The sequence below is a fragment of the Cucurbita pepo genome, chromosome 6 (genome assembly GCF_057944985.1).
Source record: "Cucurbita pepo subsp. pepo isolate OVF chromosome 6, ASM5794498v1, whole genome shotgun sequence".
Lineage (NCBI taxonomy): Eukaryota > Viridiplantae > Streptophyta > Magnoliopsida > Cucurbitales > Cucurbitaceae > Cucurbita > Cucurbita pepo.
Window position 1 is genome coordinate 6178231 of NC_141803.1, and position 22111 is coordinate 6200341.

Here is a 22111-nt window from a genome sequence, read left to right on the forward strand (position 1 = left end):
TAACCTCCGACACATGGGCTCGGGTGCAATATCGGCACACTCATGTCTTCTGGTACTGTCCTTGAAAGACTCTTTTCAAAGGAAGATGCCTAGACCGCTCTTACCTTGATGCTTGCCTACATTGTGACACAAGCATATGCCACAGGGTAGCTCGCTTAGGCAAGAGGGCCCAGGGTGATGGAGAGTCAACACCATGCCTCCCCCTAAGTACATTTTGAGGCATTTCCGATCCTTCTCGAGTACACATCTTTTTGGTGAGCGAACATACGACCTCATGCATAGTTCTTCGGGTATCTGATTGACACCGAATTTGGTGAGCTTTCATCTTTCATATAGACTGACTTAATTCTTGAGCCTCATGTCGAGAGTCATATTGAAACCCTGACTTCTAAGGTTATGGCTCGAGGCCTACCTGGCCTTTTTCGAGCTCGTCTTAGACACTCGTATGCCTCGTTCTCCCTGGCTTTAATGCACACTCTTGGTGTGTTGGATGATGCATGTCCTCCACGGTCGCATCATGATCTTCTCAATTTTAGAACAAACATGGTCGAATGGGCGCCACTTGAGGGTCGCCCCTTGTCTGTATTGACGTGTGGGGGTCACAACCTACTTTTTCTCAGCGAGTTGTGAAAACCAACACACCCGTGTCGCTCGATATTTTTCTTAAAAAATCTATTTCAAAGGAAGTCGCCTAAGACACTCGCCTCGCAACGCTTGCTCTCACTATGTTACACATATGTGTCACAAAGTAGCTCGCTTAGGCCACAGGACGCAAGGTGATGGAGAGCTAACATCATGTCCCCCCCTATAGTACATTTTGAGGCATTTCCAATCTGGCGAGTGTAGACATAATTTTGGTGAACGGGCATACGGTGTCGAGGAGCATCTACCTGGTGTCCAATTGGCACCGAATTGGTGAGCTTTCATCTCTCATATGGATGGACTTAATTCCAAAGTCGCATGTTCAAACTCCTTTTGAGAATCTCAACTTTTGAGGTTAAGGTTTGAGGCCCTGATCCTTCAATAAGTCTATCTTTGACATTCTTTTCTACTCGTTGCCTCTATCTTGCTTATGTCTCGTCTTTCCTTCAATGCACACATTATATGGTGCATTGGATGATGCACCGTTCTCTTTGGTCACATCATGGCACTCGTCTGTCTTGACCCTCGCATTATTGGATGGGTGCCACTTGAGGGTCGTCTCTTTGCTTGTCGCAACGTAAAGATCACAACCTATTCTCTTCATAGTATGACTGGTTAACCATATGATCAACACCCTCTCATATAACAAAATGTCCAAGTAGGGTAACCACCAACTACCTGTGTGATTAACGTCCAACCACAGGACGGATCCACCATGTAGAGTAGTTGATCGAACAATTGAGTAACACGACCCTAATCACTATTACTACTAGCTCGATGGTACGGTATCAAAGTGGATAGGGAAGTGAAAGCTCCTCAAATACTATACTAGTTGTTATCGACCCAAGAGGCTACCTTTGCAATTCTTGGATGTTGTGAAGGTCTACTACGTTTTCTGACATCTATGCAGATTAACTCTCATCTCTCGTTTTTAGGACTTTTGGGGTTAGCTCCTCAGGCTAAACTAATATATAGGTGCACACAAGTCTAAACCTCTAATCGCTCACGATCCTGGGGTTCATGGTCTACTAGAAACATACTGACATGGGTCAACAATTAAACCGCACTAGCTATAATACTCTAATCTTAACTGAATTCTCTCATGCATGCTTTACTAGGGAGATATTCCTATCGATCACCTAAGCACGTAATCCATAATTTAAACTTCACCTTACTCATATTTGGGAGATTAAGAGATCTATTAGATTCCTAAGGCGGCTAGATGGTTTAACGTGGACTTCTGGCTTCAGGCTGCTCTATTCTGACTCTTCGAGTCTTTCTCCTCGACCGTCAGTCACGAACCTTAGGTGCTAAGTCTACTAAATACGTCTTTTAAATTTTATGTATGTTTTAAATATAGTACAATAGTAAGGATATTTTTTAAATTTTCAAAAAAAGTTGAAGGATATTAATAAAACTTTTAAGTTTAAAGGTGTTTTAAAAAAATACTTGGGATTTTTAAAACATTATTGAAACTTTAAGAGTGTTTTTTTCAATAAAGTAACGATTTTCATCTAAAACTACGAGTAAAGGCATTTTTTTTTAATTTTTGAAAGTTTAAGGGTATTTTTTTTAGACAAAGTGTGGCAACCTATGCCTAAAGTTCGTAAATTCCTATATCCTCTGTGACATCGTCACGTTACTTATTTTTTACTTTTAAGAGTGAAAGATTATCCTCATAGACCAACAAGAATCCAACTGTTAAAGGGTTACTTGTAGATACATGTATAAATAAATGTATGAGTATATACATGTAGATAAAGGTTCATTAGTTCATATTTAATTAGGGGCATGGTTTTAGTTTATACATGAATGAATCATATTTAATTAGGTGCATGGTCTTTGGATCATGAATGGAATTTGGGAGTGTCCCAAATTACTTATATATACATATGTTGGCATTAGTGAAAATGGTAGAAAATCAATTTAGCACCCTTTTCTAGCAATATAAAGTTCTCTCCACCGAAAGTTCTAACAAATTTCTCTAATGTCACCAACAACCGGTATCAAAGCGATCTTGCAACAGCAAGAATGGCAACAGAGAAACAAGTTGATAACTTTTTTCAACCCGCTATCCCAAGGTTTAATGGTCACTATGATCATTGGGCGATGGTGATGAAAACTTTTCTCAGATCAAAGGAGTTCTTTGATATGGTGGAGACGGGTTATGAAGAGCCAAGTGAAGACGAGATACTCTTAGCTGTTCAACAACAATGGTTGGCAGCATCGAAGCTAAAGGACCTAAAGGTCAAGAATTACTCATTCCAGTCCATTGATCGAACTATCTTGGAAACGATGCTTCAAAAGAAGACGTCCAAGGAGATTTGCAACTCAATGAAGAGGAAGTACCAAGACGCAACGAGAGTAAAGCGTGCTCAACTTCAACTAATTAGAAGAGACTTTGAAATTCTCCAAATGCAAAAAGGAGAAGCAGTCAATGATCATATTGGCAAGGTTATAAGTCTTGCAAATAAAATAAGGATGCATGATGATTCAATCATTGATGTTGCTTGGAGAAAAGATTTGAGATCTCTAACTCCAAAGTTTGATTATATGGTATCTATTGAAGATGTAAACAATGTCGAGAAGATGCAAATTGATGAACTTCAAAGCTTCTTGCCAATGCATGAGCAGAAGCTTAATCGCACGAGTGCAATAGAAGAGATGATATCATTGCCTCTAACTAGATCTAATGACCTACCAACATCTCTACTTCTTTCTCGATCACCTCTTCCACGACCTTTGCTTCTTCCTCGCTTTATACCTCTGGAGCTTGAAGCTTCACCTGGTATGGATATCTTTAAGGTTGTCATCTCCTCTATTGCACTCGTGCGATTAAGTTTCTGCTCATGCACTAGCATGGAGCTTTAGAGTTCATCAATTTGCATCTCTTCAGACATTGTTTGCTTCTTCAATATAACATACAATATAATGAAACTTTGAAGTTAGAGATCGCAAAATCTTTTCTACAACTGCAACATCAGTGATTAAATCACCATGCATCCTCATTTTATTTGCAAGACTGATAACCTTGTCAATCTAATCATTCACTGGTTCTCCCCTTTGCATTTGGAGAATTTCAAATTATCTTCTAATTGCTTGAAGTTGAGCACGTTTTACTCTCGTTGAGCCTTGGTACTTCCTCTTCATTGAATCTCAAATCTCTTCGGACGTCTTCTTCTGAAGCATCGTTTCCAAGATAATCCAATCAACGTACTGGAATAAGTAGTTCTTGACCTTCAAGTCCTTCAACTTTAGGTCCTCATAACCCGTCTCCACCATATTGAAGAACTCCTTTGATCTAAGGAAATTTTCCATCAACATTGCCCAATGATCATAGTGACCATCAAATCTCGAGATAGCGAGTTAAACAAAGTTATCAACTTGTCTCTCTGTTGTCATTTTTGCTGCTGCAAGATCGCTATCACTGTGATACCAGTTGTTAGTGAGAGTAGAAAAATTTGATAGAACTTTTGAGAAAATAGAACTTTATATTACTAGAAAAGGATGCCAAATTGTTTTTCTACATTTTCCACCAATGCCAGCAAATGTATATATGGATAATTTGGGACATCCCCAATACCATTCCTGATAAAAAAAAAAAATCATACACCTAATTAAATATGATTCATGTATAAATCAAAAAATCATGTACCTAATTAAATATGATTTATGTATAAATAAAAAACATGCACCTAATTAAATATGAATTAATGAACCTCCACGGGCATGTATATACTCATACATGTATACATGTACCTATACATGTATCTACAAGTAACCTTTCAACACCAACATGTTTTGTCCTCACTCACGTACATTCTAAGAGAACTCTCAGTTCACCCAACATAGAATTGCTCCAAGCAAAACATGTTTATCATGGAATTCTTATGATTGAGTCACCGAAACCTAAGAAAACTCTCAATACACCCAACATAGAATTGCTCAAAGCAAAACATGCTCATCATGGAATTCTTATGATTGAGTCACCGAAAAAGAAGTTATACCTTGTTGATATAGGTAACGACTTGTTGGTGAATTCAATCACAAACTATCAAGAAATAAAAAAAAATAAAAAAAAGGAAAGATTTTGAAGCTCTTGGACCCGAAGTTATTTGTACGCCAAAAATACAAGTGCTCGAGATCTTGCTAACTCTTCAAAAAGGTATCACTCAAACTTTGAGATTCAATCTGCGATAAAAGAGAGATTGAATTGACGACTTGAATATTGTTCAAAACAAGGTGTTCATGGAAGCAATATTGAGAATCATTCCTAGTAAGCCTTTGTCAATAGACTTTTACTCTTATTTTCATTTACTCCTTTTCTTAGTTGCTTTCATTTACAATTTTCGTCTAATGTTTTACGTTCACAAACGACCTCTAGTTGATATGAAAATCATAGACAATTGGATCGAAGAACTTTTATGAATATGCAAACCCCGAAATCACAAATGCCGTAAGATGATTTCAATTCAATGATTCAACTTATCACACTAGAATAGCTAAATTAGTTCTTCATTTTCTTAATAAAAAAAACACATGCAAACATTCTTAAATAATGACATGAAATACCTAAATTAAAGAAAATGGTAAATAAACACAATGTTTAAGCATGGAACACAAACAAATAAGCCACAACCAACATCAAAGAAGTCATCCATAGAACAAACATTTATGCAATGCAACTCAACCCAACTCAACCCGTCAAAGTATTAGTAACCTTTTCTAAGGGTTGCAGGTTTGAATTCTCACCCGAACGAAAAAAAAAAAAAAACCTTAAAAACAAGAAAAAGAAATGTAAGAAAGAGGATATGTTGACAAGATAGAATGGCCATTTATTAATGAAGTTTGACAATGGGCAGCAAAATTCCAAGAAGTCCATAGATTAAAAATGAAAAGTGTCTCGCCCATAGCCAAGCAGCCATCAATCATTTCATTCATCGGCTGAGGAAATCTCAACAAAGAAAATTTGCAGAATTTTTGTGCCAAAAACTCGAGACACTACCTTTTTTTTTTTCAAGACCCAAAAAAAGACCAAAGTCTCTGCAGATTGATGATGATGGGATTCTATTGTACACAGCCAAAATGTGAAAAGAATAGAGTTACAATGGAAAACAAAAAGCCGAGTTTCGACTTTGTTACCTCTTTTCCTTTGGCCTCTCTGTTTTCAGCAGGTCCATGATGATGATCTCTTGATCAGTGGTTTCATTTGCCTGTCCTCTTCAAGTGAAATCATCCCCAAATGTGATGGATCTTCCAACATCATCTTTGCAACTAAGTATCCTGCTATCGACCATGTCTGGTATTTCCTTGCTTGTTTTCCTATGTATCTTCCTAACTTTCCATCATAGTATTCAGGCCAACTATCCTTCAGCAAACGACTCTCGGCAAGCTCGATGGCTCTTCTAGCAATCTGCGGTCGTCCGGTTTTAATGCAAGCGGCTGTTAGCAGCCATAGTAGCACTGCATTCAGAGCAAGGAGAAACATATCAGTATAAAAATGAGATTAACAACTGAACTCCGTGATCTTTTACTGCATTACACAATGCAGTAATGGTAAATGATAATCCTAACCTACCATGTCTCATGAATCGACTCGACTACATTGAGTGACGAAAATATCCATCTGTATAATTTTGTGCTAGATCTAGAATGAGAAGCTAAGCCATCTGCAGATGCTATGAAAATTCTAATCATTACTATTCTTTCAAATTTCTACTTGATACCGCTTGTTACGATCGCACTTTTCTTGGCAGCAGACTTTGCAATTGTGCGGCACTCACTTCTCAGCAGCAAGTGAGTTAAGCCAATTTGTATTCGCGTCACCTACGGCAAGGTAACGTATGCTCAAGCCTCTAACCCCGATTTGAGAAGAAGGTTTTAGAAAACGGGGCAGAGAGATTTTGAAAGGGGGTTTGAAAGCAAGATTGAGAGATTTTGAAAGCAATGTTATGGCATACAAGAAAAGGCAACACAACAGCTTAAGTAGCATATAACTTTCAGGTAGGGAGAATTACTCAAGTGTCCAAAAAAAATTTAGAGATACTTGTGGCCCTCCAATCTTACAGTTCGAAGATGCATCAAAGATCAAGGATATTTCCCTACAAGACAATCTAATAAAGATTCTGAAGTTTGGAAAATGTTATCCATCTCCAGGACATTCCGACAATATCCTAGCTCTTTTCGAGATCATACTTGATACACCTTAATGTGATTAACACTAATTAAATTGCTTTCTTGTAGACTCCTAGCAGGAGTACTAGAGTTGGGAATGTAACTTTTCAATTTACGGATGAGAAGTGTTTCTAGACTCAAAAAGGAATAAAGAAATGCATTGATGACTAATGAGAGAAAATTTCTCAGATTTTTAGTGTTCTGCTGGCTTGTAATATCGTTGTTCTATGATCGAAGGGGTGCGCTTCTAACCCTCTATTTCGTTATGGGCGTCGGTTGTTTGGCTGGAGATGACAACAGGATGGTTGAGAGATTTGGTGATAAGATATGGGAGTTGGTTAGGTTTAACTTTTCGTTATAGGTATCCATTAATCAGGTTCAACTTTTCTTTCATAAATGAAAGTTCGGCAATAAATAATTAGAAAAGGAAAATAAACTAATGAGAAAATATGAATGTCTCTTTATCAACTGAAATGGCACTTCTTTATCTCTAATCGATGATAATCTTGGCCTAGGCAACTACTCAAGATAACGAAATAATGTCCTGACATCAAAATATGGTTTTGATCCTGGTGCCCTAAAGGTGTAAGATTATCAAAAGGCATGTAAGATAAAGGTAACCTTTGGATGGTAGACTACACTACTATTAAAGTTCTCGGTTAACTATATAATATGGGTATTGTAGCCCCAAAAATAACTAAAAGAACAGAGATAGTCTTTCATCATCCACAAGAAAGATGGGGATTGGGGCGGCTCATTATATTTTACACCTCAAGAAAAACGCAATAACAGACAATAACTAAAGAAAAGAAAATAATGCTGGAAATTTGGGATCACAGTTGGTACCTTAACTTCACAAGGAATCCTCATGTTAACTTGTGTGGTCTAATGTAATAGTTTTGAGGGCTACATTCATTATTATCAGCATGATAAGCATGAAGATTGGAGAATGCTAATCTGTATTCATAACACTAAGTTCTTCCAATAAATCTTATTAATGGTAAGCCTACCTTTATTCATAATACTAGAATTCTTCCAATAAAGCTTATTAGTGTTTTATGGAAACTGGAAAGAAAGAAACTTCGGTTCTTTGTTAGTTAATAGACAATGACTGTGGCTGGCATCAATACGTCAAGCAGGTCTAAAAAAATTTGACATTCGTATAAAAAGAATACAAAATATAAGATAAAAATGTTCATGATGAAACTCTTCACTAGCTAGATCTCATAGTTACTATTGCAGTTCATGAAAACACAGATTTTGTTCTGAGAGAGATAGAAAGGGGAGAAACGAAATTCTGAGAGTACAGAACAGGAGAGTTGATTTGGGGAGGCAGAGAGAGAGAGTCACTAAGTGAGAGAAGATTTGATAGGTAGACAGAGAAAGAGTCTGCTGGGAATGACACTTAAAAATCTTTTTTTCTTAAAGTCAATCAAAAAAAGATCCAAACTGATAGAGAGCTACTTCAGACAGTCCAAAAGATTAAGGAAAAAAGATAAAGCAAGTGAGCTCATTCTCTTTATTTTCTTTTTTCTGTTAGCCCTACGATTTTAGAAGATAAGTATCATCGTGAGCACATGCTTCATGCCTAAAAACTTTACAAGAACATACCTAAGTGCTTGTCTGAGCAAGGTTCTCTCATGGGGAGGCAGCTAGCTGCATATTTCTTAAAACTGGACTTTCAACATGTTTATGAGTGATTTTATATGATTAAAATCACTTTCTTCAGGATTCAAATCACTCCGAAACGTGTTCGGTTTTATACTTCTAAACGTGATTTTCATATGAGCAAAATTGATTTTAAAGAATAGAAAGTATGCTTTATATAATTACAAAAAGTGATTTTGATTACTTACCAACCTTGTATAATTACAAAAAGTGCTTTTGATTACTTACCAACCTTGTATAATTACAAAAGTGATTTTGATTACTTACCAACCTGCCATTGTTTAAATTTTCAAAAAGTAGTTGTCTGATACTTTTTTTTTGTTTTATCAACTAAGATTCCACCCATACTACAAGCTGATGGATACTAGCTAAAAGCTAAAATCTAATAGTGTATAAGCTTAAGGTTTGAATCCTCGAAGGGAAGAAAAAGACAGTTCCTTATACTGCCTTCTTGAGGTTTAGAATGCCAAAATCATCAATAAAGTTGATGGCTAGCAAATCAAAGTGCATGAAAGGCACTGATGCCCGTTCTAATTTAAGTAAACGGTGCCTGCAGCAGGTTACTTTTTATACCAAAAGCTATCATCTTTAGGATAAGAATACCTAAAGCTATTATTAGAAGACTCTTCTAAATTAATGATAAATAACAATCTAAACTTTATTATAACATGAAGAGATAAATGAATGAATGAACAGACAGACCTGGCCAAGATCCACCATTATGGTAGCTCCACCTGGTATTCTTGGGATCACAACCAGTAGTAATTCGCCACTCATGGCTTTCTATAGCAGGATATGATATTTTCAAAGGCATTTCTCCAACCAGCTCCTCCCAGCGTGCTTCAATAAGATCCATAATAGCCATTGATTGCTCAGGGGTGGCAAGAGATGATAGAATTGCAACACAATTACCTAAAGTAAACCATCTGAAATCCATTCTTGCAGGACTAACGTTACCAACAAAATACCCACCACGTGTCGGCATAAAATCAAACACCCAATCTGGGATAGAATCAGGGATGACATTAAACTTATTTACAGCTGTATGTGAATATTCTTCTGTTTTATAACGGTAGATGTCATTTAGTTGCTGGAAATCAAGCCAGAAATAACTCCTCATGTGATAACTTAAAGCATGCAGACGCTTCACAATACGCTCTATGCACTCTTTTCCTTCAGCATCATGTTTTAGCATAGCCAGAGCACATCTCAAGGCCATAAAGAAAAGGGCTTGAATTTCTATAGGATAACCATATATACCCTGGAGAAAAATTATCAAGTTAAAACATATAGATAAGGTAAATATTTCTCAGAAAGATAATGAGAAGTTCTTTAAATTTGAACATCATAGCTGCGTCCAAATAGGCAGTTATGAAAAGTTAATCTGTTGCTTTTAACATCTGAAAATAAAATACGAGAAGGTTGCAAAAAGATTGATACTCTAGCTAACTGTTGTGAACCAAACTTTCATTGGTTGTTGAGGAGGATGTTTTATTCTTCCCTTCTTTGTTTTATTTATCAGAACATCATCAGCAACACGATAATATCTTTACAAAAGAAGGGGAGAAAGGTCAACTCCAGGGCAAAAGGAGTCACAAGAAGAAAGCCCCCAATTAGTCAAAAATATCATTTATGGATCAGTTACAAAAAAGGTAACTACTTTTGTAACTATGCACCAAATAAGGACAATATTGTTTCTAATCCAAAACACAAAAAGATCCATATTGCGATTGAATATTTTTTTCAAAAAAAAAAAACATACCAATGCATTTAGAGTTACTTAAGATTAAGAATTATATCAAACTGCAATAATCAAGTACAAAATCTGCTCCTTAGAAACTAAGGAAGGCTGCAAAGTAGCACTTCATGGTAGAAAATTTTACGTCTACATGACTTTAGTATTAAAGACGTTGATTATAGTACAGCTTTTGCTGGACTAGAAATAATGTTTTGAAATACTAAACTCCGTAAAGCTGAATAAACTAATCCCCCGGTTTTAAATACAAACAACACAATTTTAAATAGACTGTTCAGTATCTCTTTTCTACCTTCTATGTTAGAAAAGGAGTAAAGTTGAAGGAAAAAGGATGGAATCACAGTTTAAACACTTCATGATAATGATAGGCATCATCAAATTAGAGTCCACTGAAGGGAAGATGACACTGGAAGAAGTTAGCTCTTCAAATGTATAACTTCAGTAGTAGAAAGACCTAGTGTTCTGAAAAATACTTTTGCAGGACCACTTATGTTCATTAGGAATTAAAAATGTTAATACTTTACGATGTCAGAAGCCATGCAATAAGAGCTACCAAACCCGATCCTACAACACTAACACAACACAATAAAATTGTTTGTCTGCGACACACAAATAATTTAATGTAAATCAAAACCAAGTCCAAGAAGGCAACAGTTAGATCAATAAAAGACGCCATAGAAAGATCACAAGCTCTAGAATAAAATTTGAAGGACATGGTTCGAACTGGCTCCTCATTCTGTAAGTATTAAATATCAACTGATACCATTGACTTATAAGAACTTCATTCTTTTTAGAAACTTTCAGTAGTTATATAGAAAGATCACATAATAAATTTTAATTGAAAGTATTACCAAAAGACAATCACGTAATATGAAATGGAAAACAGCCATAAGTAACTTCATAACAAGCAAAAGATATAAAGATATTTTACCATCCTTCGGTCAATCATGGAGCAACCATCAGCACAAAGTAGAGTTGGGAATGTATCAAACCCCTCCGACAGACATAAAGTTAAAATAAGTCTCATTCCCTTCTGACACTCTGGTGTTTCAGCCAGAGTTAGATCCCCAGTTGACTTTGTATAAGCACGGAGCAGAATGATCCACCAGAATCCAGAGTCAACAGGAGCAACTCTTCCTATCGCACTCTCTCCAAAATCAGCAACAATGGTATCGGTTTTTCTAACAGGATCATGAAGAACCTTAAAGCTAGCTGGCATTGCACCTTCCCCAAGCTTGAATCTGTCTATTCTTTTTTCCCATCCCTGAAGCTGCAGAGTCTTTAACAGGAAGTTCTTCACAATTTCAGGTTCCCCATTCATCAGGAAAGCCAAAGCACTTGGTACAAAATCCCGAACAAAAACCTGAGAGAAAAGCGATACACTCAATACATAAGTCAGACTTTTGTTAAAGCCGTTACTAGTATACAACTATTTCTTATCAAATGCATAACAAATTGCGGTAAGAGATGGTGCAAGAGGCAGTTTTATGATTTGACTAACTTACATCAGGTTGTCTATAACCGTTCTGTGCATAAATTGTAAGCATCAAAGAAAATCAAACTTTTGAGTCTTAAGTTTTCAATGCATCTTTTGGTGCCCACTACTTACTTGACAAGTTCACTTACTTTTAATTTAAACTTTCTCGACAGAAGATAAAAATATTTACATCGAATATATTAGTTGTTAATAGTTAATCTACAACACTGCATGTCTCCAGATTCACATGATTGGGGACTCTAGCATGTATCAAATAGTATGTCAAAATCATTATGCAAAGATATTAACCTGATCATAATTCAAAACTTCCTCTGAGGCATGATCAATAGCTGCAAGAGTTCCAACTGGTTGGCCCCGAAAATGCACCAAGGATCTCCGCAAAGAGTCCCATGCTTCAGCAATCATTGGGTGGGGCTCAAATGAGTTTCTGGTAGATGAAGCTGGGGTATCAAATCCTGACCTTCCACCAGGTGAATAGGAGCTCTCAAAGTTGTCCAAGCCTCCCTTAGCAAGGATGATGGACAGCTCGCTGAGGGACCTCTCATCAAATGATCTTTGCCTCTCAATATTGAGCTTAGGCTTATCGTGAAATCGAGAAAAATCATGCTCATCCATCTCAGACATTGAGCAATGAGAGCCCACATATCGAAGTCCAATCCCATCCATTTCCTTTTTCCTCTAAATGATTCAATCAAGAAATATGAGTGTTATGAACAGAGAGTTACATAGAGAGAAACAGTTAGTCATTCATTAAAACACAAGCGTTTGCAGAGCACAATAATATTTAAAAGAATCAAACGACAATCCCTCAGTTTTTCAATTTAAAACGGAAACGTAAAGTTGATTGGAAAACCGGCGTTCTATGCTGTACAGGCAAAAATACACGAAGATTTTAACATTTAAAAAAAAAAAAAGAAAATGAAATGAACCCACCCATGACTCAGAAAAGGAAAGGAAAAGTCAAACATATTACGTCCGCAAGCATTGAAGGAATGTGGGACAGATATAGAAATGCTCATTAATTACCAGCAAGTTGATTTGCTAAAACTTAAATTCTCCATCATATTACAGGAAACTCAGCATATCAAATCCTTTCTTCAGCAATAGAAAGAGTAAAAGTAACCCAAAAAAAAGGCATTTTAAACGTACATACACGCATACACTCCATCACCACAGATATTAATAACTAACCAACTAGCAAAATAAGAAATCACAAATAAATCACAGAGCAAAACAACCTTAAAAATAAAAGCGAAGAAAAAACGAAACACGTCGAAGAAAAGATCCTGTAGAGAGCAGAACAAAAACACAAAAGCAGATAGCAGATCAAGAACACGATCAGGAAAAACACAGACTCGAAACCAGAAAGAAGAGAGCAAGAAAAAAAACAATTTCAAGAAATAATTAAAAGAAAAACGTAACAACAAGAGAGTAAAATTCCAGAGGTAGAACAAACAAGAGAGGTAGGCATCCATTCTACAGCGTCAAAATCACCAGATCTGAAGCTCCACAAACGATCAGACACAACAAACATCAACAAAAGAGATAACGAGAGGCAGAGAGAGAGAGAGTACCTGAGAGAGCAGAAATGAGGAAGAGGAGAAATCAGAATGAGCGGCGGCGATTCGGCCGGGAAATGGTCGCCGGAGAAGGAAGAAAGTTAGGGAGAGTGAACGGGGGTGGAAAACAAGAGGAAAAAGGGGAAAAAAAAAAAGAACAGTTTGTCAACAGCTGGTATTTATAGCTGAGGAAGCGGGAAGGGGACCGGTCCTAGTCCGTATTTCTCTCTCTAATCCAATTCCAAACTAACACATCGGAGTTCCAAATGTAAGGAGAGAGAGTTTGCCGCCACCGGGAACTGCCGGTGACCTGTGTCCGACGTGGACAAAACGACGCAGTTTCCTGGCGCCCCTCTGACAACTCTGCCGTTGCAGAATAAATAATTAATAAAACGCGGCCAAAATTAATTCCCTTTTCTTTTTTCTTTTTTCTTTTCTTTTTTAGATTTTTTATTGGATACAGAAATGAAATGGAGGAAGGGAAAGCTCATTTATAGGGGAAATCAAGAGCGTGATTTTTGACCAAATCAAAAAGGTTGCGGTTAAGTGAGGGCAATTTTTCCCTTTTTTCAAAGGGTATTTTCGTCATTATGTCAACCTCGATAAAAATGTTATTGTCCACTTTGAGCATTATAAACCCAGTCGACGTAGGACCACTCCCAACAATCCTCAACAATCCTCCCCTCGAACAAAGTACGCTATAAGCCTCCCCTGAGGCTTATGGAGCTCTCAAATAGCCTCCTTTTAATCGAGGCTCGACTCCTTTCTCTAGAGCCCTCGAACAAAGCACACTCTTTGTTCGACACTTAAGTCACTTTTTTACTACACCTTCGAGCCTCACAATCTTTGTTCGATATTTGAGGATTCCATTGTCATGGCTAAGTTTAGGGCATGGCTCTGATACCATGTTCCCCTTAATCGAGGCTTGACTCCTTTCTTTAGAGCCCTCGAACAATTTATACCCTTTGTTCGACACTTTAGTCACTTTTTTACTACACCTTCGAGACTCACAATCATTGTTTGATATTTGAAGATTCCATTGTCATGGCTAAGTTTAGGGCAGGGCTCTGATACCATGTTCCCCATAATCGAGCCTCGACTCCTTTCTCTAGAGCCCTCGAACAATGTACACTCTTTGTTCGATACTTTAGTCACTTTTTTACTACACCTTCGAGGCTCACAATCATTGTTCGATATTTGAGGATTCTATTGTCATGACTAAGTTTAGGGCATGGCTCTGATACCATGTTAGAAATCACCTCTCCACGATGGTATGATATTGTCCACTTTGAACATAAGCTCTCATGACTTTGCTTTAGGCTTCCCAAAATGTCTCATACCAATGGAGATGTATTCCTTACCTATAAACCCATACTCATTCCCTAAATTAGTCCCAACCATCCTCAAACATTTTATTTTGTGATGATTTATTATTTAAATCCTTTTGATTTTCTATTAATTTTTATTCTCCGTATATTAACATCTGTATGCAGAGATGTCCACGAGACTTGCATGTCTCTACCTCCTATTTCAATTTTCATCTCCCGAGAATTTTACATAATAAAAAATGGGGTGGGCAGAAATTTAGGCGTAGTAGTAGGAGGCGAGAACAGGGATAGGAAGTATAATTCACATCTCCGACCCCATTTTGTTAACGATAGGAAATCTCTCTCATTTTCTTTCTGCAAAGACTGTAGTCCTGTAGATTAATGGACATCTCTGTCTGTAAACGTTTAGTGAGACTAATTTATCATAAATTTAAAAATATAAAAATTAAATTTTACTTTAAAAAAAATAAATTAAAATATTGAAAGTTTATTACCTACCTAAAAATAAAATTATGTTTTACTACCTTTATTACCGTTGGAAAGTTGTGATTTTATGGGGGAAAAAGTTGGTGGAAATCTTGATGTGTTCATATTAGGGTAATGATTTTTGTTTGTTTTTATATATTTTTTGAAATTATTTATTTATTTATTATTATTAAATTATATTCAAATTGTAAAAAATAAAATAAAATAGTTTTCAATTTCGTCCTTATATTTTTAAAATATTCACTTTAGGAACAAGCTACAAAAACACGACACAAGGACCAAATTGAAAATTTTAAAAGTAAAATTTAAATATCGTTAAAATAAATATAAAATCATTTTAAACGAAGCTTTAAAATTTTTATTCGAAATTTTATATTAAAAAACGGAAAATATATAATAAAATTTTAAACTTAACATGTGAAATGCACATATAATATATAATTATTATTTTTTTTTTCTAATTTTAATAAATTTTTAAAATGTCAATGAAATTCACACATTAAAAATTGATTAAAAAATGGACATGTGATTTAAAACTATAATTAAAAAGTTAATGTATTAAAAATACAGTAAGTATAAAACATTTTTATTTTATAAAAAATTAATATTAAATTTAGAATTTTATCTAATTTTAAAATGTTTTATACTTATTATATTAACTTTTAAACAACTGGCATTTATAGAATACTTAATATTTAAGTAAGTAATTTGTAATAACGTGGTTAATAAATAAATAAATAAAAACCGACAATAATTCCAAAAATAATTTTCAAAATTATTGAGTGACAATTATATTATAAAGTTTTTTTTTATAATAATTATACACGGATCCTAGCAACTTGCAATAATAAAATGTTTAATTAAGTAAATAAATCTGACAAATCTTATCCAATATATTATTTTAATAATTTTTGTGACGGTAACGCTCTTGTTAACCATCTATTCTTCTTATTCGTAACGACTCGTGTCGAGGATTCGGTATCTAATGACCCCGACATTCCTTTGTGACATGGTTACGTTATCTACATTACTCGTTTTTTAAGAGTGAAGACTATCTCCACGAACCAACACGGATTTGAATTTACTTTATTTCTATAGGTAGTGACTTTCAATTCTTTTAAATATTTCTTAGTCGTCCTACTTTCAGGATAACTCTCATTCAGATGTGGTCTCGGTTCATCCATGTATCTCTCTTTTATTCGAGTGTCATAGGATCACTCCTATTAGGATGCGGTATCGGTTCTATATTCGTTCTTTACTCGAGCATCACACTAACTAATTTTTAAAATTACGTTAGTCCTTTGCTAGGCTCGAATTGAGCTTTAGCTATTGTCTATACCGACATTTGACTATATTATTGGGTATATTACTTAGGATTAGAAAACTGAATGATAATCAATTACTTTAACCCGAGCACATGAGTTATGTCATCGTGTGAGATGATAATCAGTGTCTTATCTACCGTGTGTATACTCGAATTGAGCTTCAGTTATTGCAACTAGAAAATCGATTAACATTTAAGTACTTAGACTCGAGCACATAAATGGTTCCGGTCGTGCAAGCGTTAGCTGTTTTTTTTCCTAACTAGTGGGAGTTTTTTGTTTGAAAGTTTCTCTTAAGTTTCTCGTTCTCTATGTCGGAGAATTTGTTCACTTAGTTTATTGTTTTTTTAGACAACTCTTTCTTTTGTCTATTTACGAATTCACTTGTCGGTTCCTTGTCGCTTATGTTTTTTTTTTCCTTTTTGCTTTATTTTATGTTTTGAGTCTCGACATAACCCTCTTCGGGGTGAGATTATCAAAATTGATTTAATATATTCAAAAATTTGCTCAAAAAAAAAAAAAAAAAAACTATTTTTTTAGAAATTCCATTACACATAAATATAAAATTGAATGGTAAAATGTTAATATATGTTCGGTCAAGAGATTCTAGGTCTAAATTCTCGACCCGACATGCAACCGAACTTTTTAATAAATATTAGTATAAAATTGAGAAAAAAAGATTGTGTTGGTGGATGAACATTCCATGTCGGCTAATTTAGAGAATGATCATGGGTTTATAATCAAGTAATACTGTTTTCATTGGTCTGAGACGTTTTGGGGAAAACCCAAATCAAAACCATGAGAGTTTATACTCAAAGTGGACAATATCATATTATTGTGGAGAGTTCGTTCATCTAACATAGTATCGAGGCATGCCCTAAACTTAGTCATGCCAATAGAATCCTCAAATGTCGAACAAAGGACTCCAAAAGAAAATGAGTCGAGCCTCGATTAAGGGGAGGCGTACCCTAGACTTAGTCATGCCAATAGAATCCTCAAATGTCGAACAAAGAACTCCAAAAGAAAATGAGTCGAGCTTCGATTAAGGGCAAGCGTACCCTAAACTTAGTCATGCCAATAGAATTCTCAAATGTCGAACAAAGGACTCCAAGAGAAAAGGAGTCGAGCCTCGATTAATGGGAGACTCCAAAAGAAAAGGAGTCGAGCCTCGATTAATGGGAGGCGTACCCTAAACTTAGGCATGCCAATAGAATCCTCAAATGTCGAACAAAGAACTCCAAAAGAAAATGAGTCAAACCTCGATTAAGGGGAGGCGTACTTTGACTTAAAGTAAGACAATATCATACTATCGTCGAGAGTCGAATATTTGATAAATTTTTTAATTTAATTAATTATCTTTATTAGTATTATTATTATTATTTTTGGAATTGCCTTAAAATATTCCCAACATTTAATTATATAAATAAAAATATTTATATTAATCTCCCTGTAATAATGAAAATTGGAAGATATTTTCCACACCTACCGACCACCAAATCACGTGGATAATGCCGAGGGTGCATATGGGGTCCACGTAAGCTTCAAGAGGAAGTTTCGTCCACGTCAGCATTGAGAAAAGCTGACTGGGATAAATTATTAAAACGGCAATCCTCTCGATAATTTCCTCCCCTATTTCACCAACAAAATAATTTTAATTTTTTTTTTTTATAAAAAAAATCCAAAATTTATTTTCGATTTTTTAAAATGTCACGTGGTAATCGTGTTTATGGGGCCGTTTGATTTCTGAAATCTATAGTCTAAATCTTTTAATGCTTTGAAAACATTTATGAGCGTATTTATAAATAATATATTATTCCAACCATATTCTTATCCTCGCATAATTTATATATTAATTTAAAATTTATGTCTATTTCTAACGTGAAATATTTCAGATTGTGTTAGATGAACACTGATTCTCGCCACTTTAAGTATAAACTCTCATGATTTTGCTTTGGGCTTTCTCGAAAGGCTGCGAATTGAAATATCTTAGTAGCTAGAGAGAAAGAAAGCAAAAGTGATTCCGTAGTAGTGGTGAGCGAAATGGGAGCAGCCTAAACCATGAAAAAGGGGTTGTGGGAAAGCTATATAAGCGTTGTGCTGCCAGGCGAAGCGGTGGAGTGCTGCACCCTAGATGGTGAGAGTCCAGTAGCCGAAAGCATCACTAGCTTACGCTCTAACCCAAGTAGCATAGGGCACATGAAATCCCGTGTGAATCAGCAAGAACCACCTTGCAAGGTGGAATGACACTTATTGGCATGACTAAGTTTAGGGGCATGACTCTGATACCAATGTTAGGTTGAATGACACTTATAATGAATAAACCTTGGCTCTGATACATGTTAGATGAACACCGATTCTCCACCATGGTATGATATTGTCCACTTTGAGAATAAGCTCTAGTGGCTTTGCTTTGGGCTTCCCCAAAAGGCATCAGTGCCAATGGAGACAGTATTCTTTGATTATAAATCTATGATCATTCCCTAAATTAGCGGATATGGGACTTTCATCCAACACATTGATGAATATATAAATATATAAGTTGATGCGAGAGCATCAGTGAGACGTCTTACATATATGCATTTAAAAATAGTTAGAAATATTGGAAGATCTCAAATTAGTAAAAATATAAATAAAAAAAATCGGCCGAAGTCAACCCCAATGGAGTAAATCGATCATCTTGGTTCTTCTTGCTTAACTAGGGGTCGAACTATTGGTGATTACAAGTGTAATAGATTAAAAAAAATTGAAATAATTGAACAGTCAACCTTCATCCAAAATCTAATCGCCCCGCGACCCGACAACCGTACATAGCCCAGCATCGCAACCCACGTCAGTGAGACTAACCTGAAACCTAGACCTCGACCCGAATTGCGACCCGCGCGCGTGTCAGCTTCTACCACCAACACATGTCTTAATCTCAACTGCCGTCTCATTCATCTCTACGGCTAAAAATTTGGCTATTCGGCTCAAGACTCAAAATTGAATATTGTTTCCTGTGTTTCGGACCCTCTTAGAGCTGATTTTGACCATATTTAAGATAATTAAGATTGGTAAGAGTTATTTTCCTTAGTTTCAAATTAAATTTAGTTGAAAACTTGACTTTTACTACGGTTATTGAGCAAATATTCAAATAGGTGAAGCCTCGACATAAGAAGGACGAAAATAAGCTAAGTTAGAAAGAGAACGTCGACTAAAGTCATCCAAGTAAGTGACCTTACTATCGGCATGGTTAGAAGTTTGTATTATGTATGATGAAACATACCCAGTGGCTTTGTACGTGTTATATGTTTGATATGTGTGACGTGTTTATGATATGATATGACTATGAGATGATATGTTTGATGATATGATACATGTTACGACATGAAATGTTTTGTGATACGATACGTGGGATGATATGGTATGTGCATGACATGATATAACACTATGTATGACATGAATGATACACAACAAAATGTTTTGACATGATACACAACCCCGAGATATGTTTTAAAGGTTATGTTATAAAATGATATGAAGGAAAATGATGAGTACGGATTTCGTCATGTTTAACATGACACTACGACGGTTGCTACTCCTTCCGAGTGTCCAGAAACAGCATCAGAGAATGCTAGCCCGACCAGAAAAGGGCCCAAGAGGTGTGCAAGATGACTGGTGAGTTCATATTCGTACGTATAGACCTTTGTGCAGAATAGTAAATACACATCCAATGACCCGCTTTAAAATGATAGGTCTCATTCATGTTACATTTCTTTGAATTTCCGGATCCTAATAGTGGGGTCATTTATTAAAATACTCAAGGCACGTGCTACTTCTATATTTCAGGAAAAGGCAAGGCACCCCTGCACGATTGACGACGACATCGCAAGTAAAGACCATGACACATGCTTAGGGTATATGACTATGGTTTATTTAATTTTCTTTTGTATTGTTTTAAAGACGTTTTCTTAAACATGCACGTCAATGAGGTTGTTTTATGAAGATTATTTAACTGGTCTGAAAATCTTGAATTTTAACTGATGATTCGAATGAGTAGGTGTTTGTGGAGTGGTTCGAATCTGATACACGTGTTCTTGTCTTAATATATTTCATCAACAAGTTAATCTGAATCTTACCTTCATTCAAAAATACACATAGGTTATCAAAATATTGTTTAACTTTTTTTAAAAACTTCACAAATATCTTTAAATTTTTTTAAAAGTTTTAAAAATATTTTTACCATCACGATGGTACTTTGAGTAATCTTCAAACGAGCACACAATGTTCAAAAGTGAATTAACTCGACCGATATAAATTATGTTTCTTCCACCGTACGATCGGATTATCAAGTTTGAATCTTTCATCTAACCCGAACTTCAAAAAAATGAGCACATTTTTGTTTTTTTGTGTTTATTTACAACTACTCAATTATTATTTATGTTTGAAATTTAGACGACAATTATTTATTAGATGTACTAGTATTAATAAATGCGTATTTAGTGCAATCACGATTTAAGTAAAAATTGAAGTTAAAATGAAGAACGGTGAAATATAAAAGACCCAAAATACAATAACGATCTTACGCACCGAGACGACTCCTTATGTGGCCACACAGCTCTCGAACACTCTACCGCATCGACTGGTAGCCTGCAAACGCTTGAAAAAAAGAAGTTGAGTACAAAAATACTCAATAAACAACCTATTTGTGAACTCTCATCGCGTCCTTATCTCCAACTATCTGAGCTTCCAGGAAGGTCTCAAAGTTTCGAGCAATTCTTTTACCTGTTGACTTTATCAAGGTCTGAAACTATTCACCGGGTTCTAGCGCCGTAGATCAGAGTGAACAAACTTCATGTTCTCATGCCTAATACATTTACGTAGCCTCAACAGTGAATGATCGGTATCCTGAGTTGAGGTGCTACCTCGTCAAATATGTTAGGATAATACATTTAGATGGTTGGAATATCATCTATGGAAGGTTAGCTGCCAACTCTTCTACAAGACATACAGACTTTGAATCTGGGGAGCAACTCTCGTATGCTGGTCAACTACTAGGTCTAGCCGGATGATTTTATTCCCATTCTCAAGACGTACTTACAACGATATGACCCTATTTAGAAGGTCCAAACTTTTTCCACTCACTAGCGGTACTCATCATCAGCCAACTTAATTAGTCTTAAGTCCCTTCTCGGGATCGATTTATGGAATTGTGGCCTCAGCCCTCTGTCCCGTTCCAACACTCAATAGAAGCAATCACCATAACTCATCTGCCCGTGTAATCTCAAGTCTTTTCCAAGACCTATTCTTGGAATTGCAACCTCTGGCTTGACCCTCTTCTACACTCAATAGAAGTCCTCGTCTCAAGCTAACTATTCGTGTAGTCCCAAGTCCCTCTTTAAGACGGGTTTATAGAATTGCGACCTCAACCTTGACTCAACCCTACTAAATAGTAATTCAAGTGGCTTCAGGGTTCTAATGATACCATATGCATTGCTATTAAGCTTGTCAAGCTTTCTTAATCATTCAAAGATGTCGTGGAGGTTTACTAGATTCTTAAGGGCATCTAGGCGGTTTAGTCTTCATCTCATGTTTAATGCTCGGGGTTAGCTCCTTGAGGCTAATCCTATCTCTGGGTACACTCAGGTCCTTTGATTACCGTCTACTAGAAATATGCTGATCTAGGTTAACGTGAAAACCTC

General features: G+C 36.0%; 2 protein-coding genes across 3 annotated transcripts; one reads left to right on the top strand and one right to left on the bottom strand.

Annotated features, from left to right (window-relative positions):
* Positions 1–2673: 2673 nt before the first annotated feature.
* LOC147792203 (uncharacterized) lies at positions 2674–3513 on the top strand. The gene has a single exon (XM_087124789.1). It carries the CDS (start codon positions 2674–2676, stop codon positions 3511–3513), a length of 840 nt encoding a protein of 279 aa, XP_086980915.1.
* An 835-nt stretch (positions 3514–4348) lies between these two features.
* Positions 4349–13733, bottom strand: LOC111796970 (putative alkaline/neutral invertase D). Of its 2 annotated transcripts, XM_023679803.2 has the most exons (6): positions 13313–13733; positions 12027–12416; positions 11172–11603; positions 9187–9745; positions 5785–6105; positions 4349–4833 (listed from the first exon to the last, which is right to left on the bottom strand). In XM_023679803.2, the coding sequence occupies exons 2-5, from the start codon at positions 12402–12404 to the stop codon at positions 5810–5812; spliced, it is 1665 nt and encodes a 554-aa protein (XP_023535571.1). In that variant the 5' UTR covers positions 12405–12416; positions 13313–13733; the 3' UTR covers positions 4349–4833; positions 5785–5809. The 2 variants fall into 2 exon arrangements, with proteins under 2 accessions (XP_023535571.1, XP_023535570.1); XM_023679802.2 differs by lacking the exon at positions 4349–4833 and having other exon boundaries at positions 5455–6105; positions 13313–13732.
* Positions 13734–22111: the final 8378 nt, after the last annotated feature.

Coding starts and splice junctions, on each gene's coding strand:
- LOC147792203 (XM_087124789.1), top strand. CDS start 2,674: ATGGCAACAGAGAAACAAGTTGATAACTTTTTTCAACCCGCTATCCCA.
- LOC111796970 (XM_023679803.2), bottom strand. CDS start 12,404: ATGGATGGGATTGGACTTCGATATGTGGGCTCTCATTGCTCAATGTCT. Junction 9,746..11,171: donor CCATGATTGACCGAAGGATG/GTAAAATATCTT, acceptor ATTTTTCTCCAG/GGTATATATGGTTATCCTAT. Junction 6,106..9,186: donor TAATGGTGGATCTTGGCCAG/GTCTGTCTGTTC, acceptor CTCTGAATGCAG/TGCTACTATGGCTGCTAACA.